This window comes from Taudactylus pleione, unplaced genomic scaffold, assembly GCF_031769625.1.
Source record: "Taudactylus pleione unplaced genomic scaffold, aTauple2 ptg000257l, whole genome shotgun sequence".
Lineage (NCBI taxonomy): Eukaryota > Metazoa > Chordata > Amphibia > Anura > Myobatrachidae > Taudactylus > Taudactylus pleione.
Window position 1 is genome coordinate 957,782 of NW_028284659.1, and position 12,439 is coordinate 970,220.

The following is a 12,439-nucleotide window of genomic DNA, read 5'->3' on the forward strand; positions in this document are numbered from 1 at the left end:
TTGTCTATGACCCAGAAGTCCCTCTGGCGTCCTACTGCACGTGCGCAGAAGGATTCATGCGTCGTAGGGGGAGATGGGAGGGATCCGATTGGATTCCTCCCAGTGGGGCGTCGCAAATAGAAGCCCATTAACTACTATTGCGCAACGCCATCTGAATAATGTATTGTATTCCAGGGCTTGGCGCATATGAGAAAGGCGGTCACCCTGCCGAAAATTGCATTTTCGGAGGTTTGATCGCATTTCTGACATTGCTGCACCCGCCCAGTGTGTGTAAGAGCAGCCTCATTATGGGCCTGATGCTGAGATTTACGCAAATGCATTCGCAACTACAAACTCTCACAGGTCGCAATAGTGACGATATGCTAATGTCTTCCTAAGTATAGGGACGCCCATTGCTGCCTTCTCATATCCGCCTGACCACATGCGACAGCGTGAACATCGGGAGCATCGACGCAGATCGGGCAGCCGCGCAGCCTCTGTGTGAAGTCTGACCTGTCTCATACACGGCGTCTCCCTGACACGCTGAGAGCTCTCATGCTGCGGAGGAGATGGCAATGGCTCATTTATACACGCCCAAGAAACCGTGTAAATGTTCAGACATGCCTGCGTTTCCTCAACCACCCTCCAAACGCTGACTACCTGTCACTTACTCTGCGAGCGAATCCATTGTGCGAACATAATCACAAACCAATCGCTGCGGGGGCACAGTATGGCTTTCACGCATAAATAATGGCTAAAAATCACTCAATTAGTGTTAATGTCGACATTGCAGAAATCTGAATCAGAGAGATTTTGGAAAGGAGATGATATGTGTGGGGTCAGCAATGAACAATGACCACCAGATGTATCAGTTGCTATTTACAGAAAACAAACACCAGAAATCTCAGTGTGAAAGTGTAATTATGCTACATTCAGCTTCAGGCTTAAATACAGCTTAGAACCAAGTTGTTGGTCCCTATGTAGAAAGCACCCATAGTACACACAGCGTTTATAGTGATCCCTGGGATATAGATTTTCTCACGAAAGACATAATACTACCTAAAGTAAATAATATTGATAGCGGGCATACCCATCACAGGGGTACTAAGCACCACGGTTTGTGAGCATAACTTAGGCTCCGTTGTGCATTTACACGTTGTTCACCTTCGCCCTATTCTCAGTCTTTATCGTTTCACGACGTAATTGTTACTTGTTAGATAAACTCCTCCAGCTTCCTGATAAGTAGCCAGGTATGAAATATGCGCAGATCGCTGTTCTAGCTCTTGTTCATCCCAGTAACGGACACTAGAGGGAAGGTTCAATACATGTACTTTCTTATTACCGTGGTGATAATGTATTGCAGATGTGTTGTAACCCATAGCAACCAACCAGACACTTGCAATAATTAGTTTACTGTGCACCAGGCAATGTCTAATCAGATGCTGGGCAGGATGCATCAATGTGTTTTTTGCGGTCAAACCTCAGAAAATTACGTATTTGGAGTTTTGACCGCTCACCGCACATGCACCAAGCCTGGATGTGGGGGCAACGCCATCTTTAGATGCCATTGCCCAATAGAACTCTATGGGTTTCTACTCCTACTCAGGATCCAATCAGATTCCTCCCAGCATCCCCCGCGCCAGAGGGACTTCTTTATCATAGACCCGGAAGTCTTTCTATCGTAAAAGACAGTTCTTATGGGTAGAGCAGTCCTCTGTGATTTTAGGACTGCCGGTATAAATAACCTGCGTTATTTACACCGCCATGCCTGCAATCTGGCAATCTATTAAGTAAACCTTAAAATAATAGGTAGAAAGGAGGGGACACATGAAAGAGCCACAATTATTGTCAGATGTAGGAAGAACCTTATTACATAGGGGCAGATGTACCAAACAGAGGAGAGTGATAAACTACCAAGCAATCAGCTCCTAACTTATAAATGAGACCCTGTTTGAAAAGTGACAATGAGTTTTATCATTCACAGTTAATAATGGTGCTTAAGCCAATCAGCTCCCAACTGTCATCTGTTTTGAAAAATGATAGTTGGGAGCTGATTGGTTGGAGCCCCATTTATCATACACAGCGACATTTATCACTCATTGTGAATGATAAAACTCGTTGATAAATGAGGCCCACAGACTGTAAAGTGACAGGAGCTGATTGGCTGTTACTTTATCACTCTCCACTTGATCACTTTCCAAGGCTTAGTACATCTCCCCCATACAGAGTTGTGTTTGGCGCACAAATGTCCTACCAGTGTGATAGAAGCCCCAGATCACTACTCTGTGCTGCTGGAGGACCCTGCTTGTTCTATTGCCCAGCTCCGAGTCTGGGGGCTTTTTTATTGCCTTATCTCTGATGAAAGCGGGTCTTTCTGTCAGAGATCGGGCTTCATACTTACCTACACTCCTGGTACATCCAGGAGAGACTCGGTTTTTTTTTTGGTAGTCCCCCAGACCCCCGGAAGAGTGGGTGGATCTCCCTCATACTGCTCACTTCCTAGTGTAGTGGGTTGGATGGGGTGAATAATACCGGGAACTGCGGGTCCTTGTGTATGGGACGGGGCAAATATAATGTGAATATATTTTATTTTCCGGGTATTTCCTACAAATGAAGGTAGAAGTCAGAGCTTCTAGTTGCACTGTGCATACAGTATCACACGGGGGCAAATCCACCAAGTGGTATCACTTCCCAGCCAGTATCTCCAGGGAACCTCATCTACTCTGATGACAAATGTCACAAACGTTGACACATATAATATCCTCCTTTTCAGTATCGCTGTAACGGCCGTACACAGGCAAAGGGCTGCAATGTACAGTTATACAGTTGCTAAATTCTTAGTAAGAGCCCTAACGTATCTCCGTGTGGTTGTTACACTGTATGCTAACTGCATTACTTACACAATATACTGCAACAATGATCTGTGATTACACACAATACCCTGACACAACAAGGAGACAAACGTTTGTGATCCACTTAGAGTTGTGGTGTGAGGTTACTGAATAAACAGCAGACTTAATGAATGCAGATGACATGGTAATGCTGTGCAGGATTACTGACTTTCTGTACTGAGCTCAGTGCTGCTTATAGCTCAGGAGCAGGGGAGAGGGGCTGTATTGCTGGTGATGCTGAAATTTGGGTGTCATGGGTGGTCTGCCCCCATTATGAATCCCGAGGTAAGTTGGGTGGGTGGGAGGTATGTGCTTAAGTTGTATATGAAGCTTATGAATTAATTAAGTGGGATATTTGCAATATTAGCATTTTTTCCTTATTTGCACAAACTGTATGAAAATAACGTTTATTCAGGAATTATAGTTCGGAATAGCGCACATCGAGGGCCTGATTCAGTCTACGCCCTGCCGATGTCGGCTGTAGTGGAGCAATTTCTTCTGCTATTGTGCAGGCGTCTAAGTCGCACGGCGCATGCGTTCTGACTGTCGTGCGCGTTACGCTTTCCTAGGAGGCCATACACGGACAGAGAAACCTCATCTGCCGCAGGGACTATGAGACATCGTGGCTGGCTTCTCCTGCTACTGGGGAGATGGTTCAGTAGACTGAAGCGGTGCCTCGTCTGTATGTTATTGGTGACGCTCTATGAATAATAATGTCATCAATGCCTCATTATTTATTTTATCATACAATGTGATGTAACGCTGATGTATGTATGCGCAGTGCTGAAAATTGCCAATCGTTGCTCGGCTGGTCGGCCATACACACAGCACAATGCTCAATATGTCTGCAGATATACTGGGCAGCGGCTGTGCAGCACGGCCGACGCGATATGTCTGTGATCAACGTCATTCAGACATATCGCTGGTACACACTGTCCGATCAGATAACGATATATTGGCCGAGCAATTGATCAACCAATATATCTTTCAGTGTGTACCCAGCATAACTGTTCCTTATCTCAGTGATTGCCCTCAGCCTAGTCCTTACATAGTCCTCACCCTAGTCCTTACATAGTCCTCATCCTAGGCCTTACATAGTCCTCACCCTAGTCCTTACATAATCCTCACCCTAGTCCTTACATAGTCCTCACCCTAGGCCTTACATAATCCTCACCCTAGTCCTTACATAGTCCTCACCCTAGTCCTTACATAGTCCTCACCCTAGGCCTTACATAATCCTCACCCTAGTCCTTACATAGTCCTCACCCTAGTCCTTACATAGTCCTCACCCTAGTCCTTATCTCAGTGACTGCCCTCACCCTAGTCCTTATCTCAGTGACTGCCCTCAGCCTAGTCCTTACATAGTCCTCATCCTAGTCCTTACATAGTCCTCACCCTAGTCCTTACATAGTCCTCACCCTAGTCCTTACATAGTCCTCACCCTAGTCCTTACATAGTCCTCACCTTAGGCCTTACATAATCCTCACCCTAGTCCTTACATAGTCCTCACCCTAGTCCTTATCTAAGTGACTGCCCTCACCCTAGTCCTTATCTCAGTGACTGCCCTCAGCCTAGTCCTTACATAGTCCTCATCCTAGTCCTTACATAATCCTCACCCTAGTCCTTACATAGTCCTCACCCTAGTCCTTACATAGTCCTCACCCTAGTCCTTACATAGTCCTCACCTTAGGCCTTACATAATCCTCACCCTAGTCCTTACATAGTCCTCACCCTAGTCCTTACATAGTCCTCACCCTAGTCCTTACATAGTCCTCACCCTAGTCCTTACATAGTCCTCACCCTAGTCCTTACATAGTCCTCACCCTAGTCCTTACATAATCCTCACCCTAGTCCTTACATAATCCTCGCCCTAGTCCTTACATAGTCCTCGTCCTAGTCCTTACATAGTCCTCGCCCTAGTCCTTACATAGTCCTCACCCTAGTCCTTACATAATCTACAATCTCATCTTTGAGCCCCTCACCAGAAGTTTGGCGCATAATGACGAATGTGGGAAGTGTCTAACAGGGAGCGCTACGGTACTGGGAGGCGGCAAATATGGGCTCATGCGGTTTCATATTGTACTTCTTACTGCACACCCAGGGGTTTTGTGACCTGATCCAATATATAGGGGTCTATTTACTAAGCAGTGTTGGGAGACAGAGTGAAAAGTGATGAGGTACCAGCCAATCAGCTCCCAACTGTCATTTTTCAAACACAGCCTGTGAGATGACAGTTAGGAGCTGATTGGCTGGACCTTATCACTTTTCACTCTGTCTCCCAACACTGCTTAGTAAATAGACCCCTCAGTCTAAGCAAACACTAATGGCTAAACCAGTGACATCTCCAGGTCATCATACGTAATGAAAAACGCAATAATGCAAAAAAAATTGGTAGTTGAAATATGTGGTAAAAAAATATCCCCCCCCCCCCCCTCTGGAAAAAAAAAGATGTTGACATTCTCATTTATTATAGTTGTTACATGTTACAATGCACAAATGTGAGTGTTCACTAATGTTGGTGCTTTCTCTGTTTCACCAGCTCCGGTAGTATCACCCCACGCAGCACGCCCGGTAACTCCCCCGCTTTGCGGAAACGTCTGGTCAGTAACGAGACGGAAAACATGGTGGAGAAGGGATCGGAGGGCTCCTTTGAGAAGACACCTAGCGCACAAACTCCCACGTCCCCACCTCCGGGGGCACTGCCCATAAACCAGAACAATGCCCAGCTGCCCACCCAAACTAACTCCCTGCCCGGAACTCCGCTTCCTCCCCAGCTCAGTGGGCGAGGGTCTATATGGAACAGCAAGGTGAGTACCCCATTGGTATGTGAGCACTGAGACGGGGCTAAAGGGATGAGGGTCTACTTTATAATAGCTTACGTATGTTATTACGGTTACAGGCAGTTCCAGAAGAGTGTATGGTACATGTACTTTGGTTACTGCCACCCATGCCCAATTTGTCTGTCCTACCCAGACTGGGGTGTGATATTTAGGTTTGGAACTTATGCTATGGTCTGGCATTGTGTACTGTATTTATTATCTCATACCCTGTTACTATGACATGTTTCTATGGTTACCATGTACAGTGCGGTGCTGCATACATTTTGAGGAACCTTTATACAGGGCCGAAACTAGGATTTTTGTCACCCGGGGCACGGCCATAATTTGGCGCGCCCCCCCCAAAAAAAAAAAAAAAAAAATGCAACATAGAAGAAGAAAAAGGTGTGTGATTTTGCAACACAGTAATGCCCCTTGTAACACATTATGACACACAGTAATTTCCCTTATAGCACATTATGTCTCCCGCAGCCTCTCCCCGGCACCCCCTAAAGTCCGGCATCCGGATCACGTGCCCCCTTAGCCCCCCCCTAGTTGCGGCCCTGCTTTATAAATAAAAGATAATAATATAATGTATCAGGTGTCTGTTATCTGCAGTGGGGAGAAGATGGTTCTCTGTCTACACCTCTATGCCCAGCACCTACACTCCTATGCCCAACACCTACACCTCTACGCCCAGCACCCACCGCTGACTCTTCTCTCTTTCAAGTCACTTTTGCAAATGATCTTTTTTCGGTGGTGATATCAAACCTTCTCCTATTGGGCACATGCCCCGGAGGTGGGGTCTGGGTTCTTATGGCGGGTCTCATTTATTGCTGCTGCTTCCTTGTATTGGGCAGGGAAAACGATAGACTAAACTTATTTTCAGAATAAGCCCTTTTTTCCATGACATCGCCATTTTAATCCTCATCTCTTATGAATGTGCGGGTGCTGTGTGTCCTGTGTAATAGACTGAACATGTGTGGCCATCTTTGAGTAGCACGTGTTATGTGCATGGAGTATCTTTTCCCTCTAGTGACTGCATGTTTTGCTTTCTTTACAGAAGATCCAGAGCTTCTACAGTGTGAGTATCTGTATTTCCTCTGTCATTCCCTCACTACGTACATACAGACGTAGTATTCTTACTACTGCCGTCTTCTGTCCCTGGTGACCCAGCGTCTGGCTGCTTCATGGCTTCTCCTCCATCAATATCAGGCAGAGATGTTCTTCCGTCCCTGTGACTATTTGCACAGCTGCTATGGGATTACCCCCTATGTAGTGACGGCCGGGAATGTTCCCTACTTATGTTTTACGTTGCGCCTCTGTCATTAAAGGCTGCTTACATGCGGCCTATAGTGTCCTACCAATGGCCGGGCAGTGAGTGAGGCCCTCCTATCTCTTTGTCTGTCTATAACCAGTCTGTTGTTATTCTGTCTGAACCCAGTTATATAGCGCTGCGTTATGTTATTCCTAATAATGATAGATGTTGGTTTTTGGGTTACAATTGTTACAGAGTTAGAACTCGCACCTCGCACCATTGTGTGCCCATTGTAGCGCGCGTTCAAACTAATTCAACCTCTGTGTACCAGTACTATTTTCCACTGAGGGCACCTGCGTGCTTCCTGCTTTCCTTCCCATGTTGGTGTTGATGTGGAGCCGTAGGTGCATATTTGCAGACTTTTCATGTCTCCTCTCCGGGAGAAGCCCAGACAGGAGACGCAGCTGGCCACATTGGGGGGCTGGGCCGGGTTCCTATGTCCTTAGGTCCCACAACCGTCAACTGCCGCAAATCACAGGACTGCGAGGAGGGGTCGGAGCTAAATTACGCTTTTTTGAGAAATTTAGCTCCGGTCCCCTCAATACGGAGCCGTAAATTTCCCGGCAATTATTTCCCCATTCTGCCCACTTTACTGGGATGCAGGAGATCCGAACACTCTTCTTGGGAAGTGTGGAGGGCTAGCAGAACATTCGGGAGCATCCCTCAACTTCCGGAGAGTAGGTAAGTATGAGTAGTTGTCAGATAACAACAGGGGCATAGAGCGAGATGAAGCAGAGTCCAGAGCGCTAATGTTGATTAGACTCCGATGTCGCATAGATATTCTATTTATACTATAGAAATATCCTATCGGAGAGCTGAGATAATTAGTGGGAGTAGGGGACCAGAACGCTTTGTCCGGCCGCTGGGTTGTGTAACTTCTCCTCTCACTCCCCGGTATGTTTCCAGATGCTGAGCCCCAATTACAAGCAGCGCAATGAAGACTTCCGCAAGATCTTCAAGAAACTGCCGGATTCGGAGCGTCTCATTGTGGGTGAGTGCGACAGAGCGATTCGCAGTTAAAGTAAAAGCGCGCAATTCTACTGGTGTCCCTCACTCACACCTCTCCTCTCCTCCTCACCATCAGATTACTCCTGCGCTCTGCAGAAAGATATTCTCCTCCAGGGACGGCTGTACTTATCGGAAAACTGGATCTGTTTCCATAGCAACATTTTCCGCTGGGAAACCACCGTGAGTGCAGCAAAGTTTTCCCTGATTTTGTAAAAACAAAAAAAACTTTATATAGGTAACAAACGGTGAGATTCATACCAAGTATATACCAAACCGATCAGTGTGGGGGAGTTTTAGTGAGGGTGATATCCAGAAGCTTCATCTTTATAGAATTGCTGGGTCTCTAAGCAGGAGATCAGCGGTAAGACGAGAAGGCTGAATCTTCTAAGGAAGACGTCACAGAGAGTTATATATTTATATACTGATTGATATTATCAGTGTCTCTGCCCATCGATCAGTCTGTCCATTTATCTGTCCTTTTATTATATACTTCCATATTTTTCAGAAAGTTTGGTAACCCAACCAGGCTACATAACCAAAAAGTCTGTTTATGGGATCCAACAGATCAAGAAGTCTATTGGGGTCCATCAATAGACTTCTTGGCTATGTAGCCTGGGAAGGGGTATCTCTAAAATGAGTCCACACTGTACTTCCACAATGCCCTTGGGACAATGGATGAAATGTCCTCTTCTAAGCAGAGTGGTCATACCAGTGGCTTTAGTCTCAAAACAAAGTCACTCTCTAGTCTTGGACGTGTGTTACAGCGCTGTTCTTCATGTTTGCCATAATGTTTATTAAGGAACCCTTCAAAGCTCAAAACCCTAGAGATAGCATAAGTCCAAGGGGCCCAAACACTACTACAGCCAGATGTCCCATCTGTAAATATATGGACCATGAAGGAACTTGTTATCTGCAAGATCTAGATTGGTAACTCTAGATAAGTGGGCCAGCTGAGAACATTCTAGAATTATAAAGGATTCGTAGTATTTTTGACTATGCTATATCAGGCACTGTCTTCATTAATTTATTATCTTTTTCAACTCGCCAGATCACTATCCAGCTGAAAGACATACGATGCATTAAAAAGGAGAAAACGGCAAAGGTGATTCCTAACGCTATCCAAGTGTGCACCGAGAACGAGAAGGTAAGAGGCCAGCTCCAGCCGCATACAGTTATGGCGCATGGGACGTAGATTTATTTGAAGCCATTTCCTATTTTACTAGGAATACAAAAAAAATGGAGCATTAGAACCAATCACACGAGTAGATCAACCTGTAGCCAATCAGAGCATTGCATGGACTTCCTCCCATACATACTGGTGGGGTACCTGCAAATGAGTGGTATGCTGCCAGTGGGTCTCACCAGTCTGAGCTCCTCCATAAATATCCTGGAACCAGTCTGAGACGTTCTAGGCTTTGTCCGCTGTGCCCTTCAGGGTGAGACCTGTTACCTGCAAACCACTGGCATGAAAGTGCAGATTATACAGTGACTCTTTCTAGGACTTCCCTGCCGTTATCAGACACCTGTCACACAATTGATCGTAGTTATCAGTGAGTTATTTGAACTTTGGCCTCAGTGCGACAATCAGAGCAGCGTTATCAGCACTATTACAGTCTTTGATTTCTACCTCAGCTGTCCTGTTCCCGGCAGCTCGCGCAGAGAGCGGCTCGCCAGTCTCCTCTCCTGTCCCGTAGCCGCTCTGTTGTGTGTGAGTTTTCTGCGTGTCCTCGGTGTGTCCCGTATCTGTGTATACTGTATATAGGTGTATATGTGCAGGGAGTTAGGGTAACGCGTGGGTAGATGGCTAATTGTAATGTATCTGTGCTGTCTGATCTCTACGTCCGCCTGGTTATGTCTATCAGAGTGTTTATGATTTAATCTCTTTGTACGTTACTGTCTGCCCCTCTCTTTTAGCATTTCTTCACCTCCTTTGGTGCCCGGGATCGTTCCTTCTTACTGATATTCCGCCTGTGGCAGAATGCTCTTTTGGATAAGGTAAGGAGACCTGTCCTCCTGTGTACTGAAAGCTGAACGGAATGGTGACTATTTCCTCCATACAGGACACTCAATTCAAAGCTGTATCTAAATATATTTTGTGGTTACAATGTCCGCATCGCATTGCTTACTTGTATTCATACTTGCTAACCTTAGTGGAACATCCAGGGGACTCCCAGAAGCGTAGCTCACCGTCCTGCGTCCTGCCCACTTCCTAGTGACATGGGTGGGACGAGGTCGCCATGACACGATGCTCAGACCCCCAGTTAGTGGCATTATGCCGCGAGGGGGCAGGGCCTAATGGTGATAAAAGCCAGAGCACCATTTCAACAATGTCGACATAACTGTCGACATTATTAATTATGACTACATACTTGTTAGCAGAGGAGGTTCTGGTGTAATTGCGTAATGTGAGCCGCTGTCTGTGGATGACGCACCGAAACCTCTTCTATCAGAACTGTGTCTGTTGTATCTCTGGCACAAATGGGGTGTGATTTATATCAGAGCTACTTCTAAACCCCATCCTCATCTCCATGTAATCTCCTGATATATGTTTATCTTGGAGGGGCCACATAAATCTCTGAGGCAGCCTCTCACTGCCTGCTGTCTGAGTGTTTGCCTTTCTCAGATAAACATGACACTACACTTGTGTGTATAAACTACAAAGGGTCCTTGTGTATACCTGAGATCGGACTAAATCATGGGAACTACACCCTAAATATTGGGAAACCTGGTATGCTGCATAATCCTACTAGCCGGTATCTTACAGCTTTACCTGCTTAGTATGGAGCAAAGTCGTAATCTTCAGCGGGGGACACGCACACGCCAGCAACTTATTTGTGCATAAAGTACACCTGACGCTAGCACAAAGCGATGCCGATTATTTTTGTGGGTCATACCAATATGCCTGGAAAAGCAATCAATTCATTCACTGAGGACTCATGTTATTAAGGAGTAGTTTTTTACCATTTAGATGGGATAGTCCTGATTTGTGGGGCCTGTGTGCTGCGGATCCAAACATTTGTGTGCCGGGGCATTAAAGGGGTGTTTCTAAGGGGCAGGGGGTGGGGGAGCTGACGACGACCCAATGCTTTGGAGGGGCTGGCCACTTCTCTAGGGGGATGTGCACAACTGTGGCGTAATGTGGTCACGTGAAGGTCGCGTGTACTGCCCCGTTTATGGGATAATGTTGGGATGTAATACTATATAATACAGTGTGTGTATGTATGTGTATATATATATATATATATATATATATTCATTCTACGGTGCCATAGTAAAACAATCTTGCATCTTTGTGTAATGTTCTAACTCAGGGGCAGGCAACCTGTGGCACTCCATCTGCTGTGGAACTACACATCCCAGCATGCCCTGACACAGTTTTAGCATGCCCCAACAGCAAATCTGCGGCAGGGCATGCTGGGAGGTGTAGTTCCACAGCAACTGGCGTGCCGCAGGTTCCCTTCCCATGTTCTAGCTGGAGTAAACCATAATCAAATATTTTTAATCCCTAACAACTTTCAGACAATATTAAATTGTTGCTTTGAGATATTATCTCAGTATAAATGGAATCAATGTTTGTATAAAGGCAGACGCTTTGATTTCATTATCAGTCTTGTGCTCCTAATTATGGGCAGCGCCTCAGTAACCGTGAATTGCTAATTACTGTTTGCAACAGGAGTAAAGTAAACAGTCGTTTTTTTTTTTTTTTAACCCTTCAGGGTCCTTTCAGGGCATATGTTCGGCATTATAGAAGCAAACATACTGAGGACACAATAGTGAACGGTAACTGAATAGAGATTCTGGACACATTACGATTATGAGCCTCAAAATAGTTTGGCAAATTGTACAAAATTCTACTTTAATTGGCACGGCATATGGAAGCTTTCCCCTATGTACGTGGATTACAGTGGGGATTGATTGTGCTTGTTGCCTGTTAATTGAGTAAACCATGTCGCAATATTTATTTTGCAATAATATTTCTATATCACTTCATAAAATTAAAAATGAAAGGACTTTGGTTATTAGTTTTTTTTGTTTGCAAATTTTTTGTTTTCTACAAAATATTTTTTTTTCTTCATGCCTATTTTTTTCTGTGCCTACCATCAATGTCTTTACAGAAACAGGCAGAGGTTTTTCTTTACGTTTCTAGGATAAGAAAAATGCTGCGTGCATTATCTCTATAGGCTTATTATACTATCCCTGAGCACTCATGAATTACACAGGTTCTGTGGCTGGCTGACTTCAAGCCTGGATTTCACCTGGTTTTTAATCAACCACAGAACCTGTGTAATTCTTGAGTGTCCCGGTTTAAAGAGATAAAATGGTAAGCCTATGTACTGTATATATAAAGGGATAGTATGGTAAGCCTATGTACTGTATATATAAAGGGATAGTATGGTAAGCCTATGTACTGTATATATAAAGGGATA

General features: G+C 45.2%; 1 protein-coding gene across 5 annotated transcripts in view; it reads left to right on the forward strand.

The window, feature by feature from the left end:
• Window positions 1-12,439, forward strand: part of GRAMD1A (GRAM domain containing 1A) — a 234,874-nt gene that overhangs the window by 157,033 nt on the left and 65,402 nt on the right. For all 5 annotated transcript variants that reach the window (XM_088480865.1, XM_088480864.1, XM_088480866.1 and 2 more), the window contains 6 exons: window positions 5,410-5,677; window positions 6,750-6,770; window positions 7,911-7,995; window positions 8,089-8,192; window positions 9,061-9,156; window positions 9,927-10,007. In XM_088480865.1, the coding sequence (XP_088336991.1) occupies window positions 5,410-5,677; window positions 6,750-6,770; window positions 7,911-7,995; window positions 8,089-8,192; window positions 9,061-9,156; window positions 9,927-10,007 (655 nt within the window). The remainder of the gene's footprint in view (window positions 1-5,409; window positions 5,678-6,749; window positions 6,771-7,910; window positions 7,996-8,088; window positions 8,193-9,060; window positions 9,157-9,926; window positions 10,008-12,439) is intronic.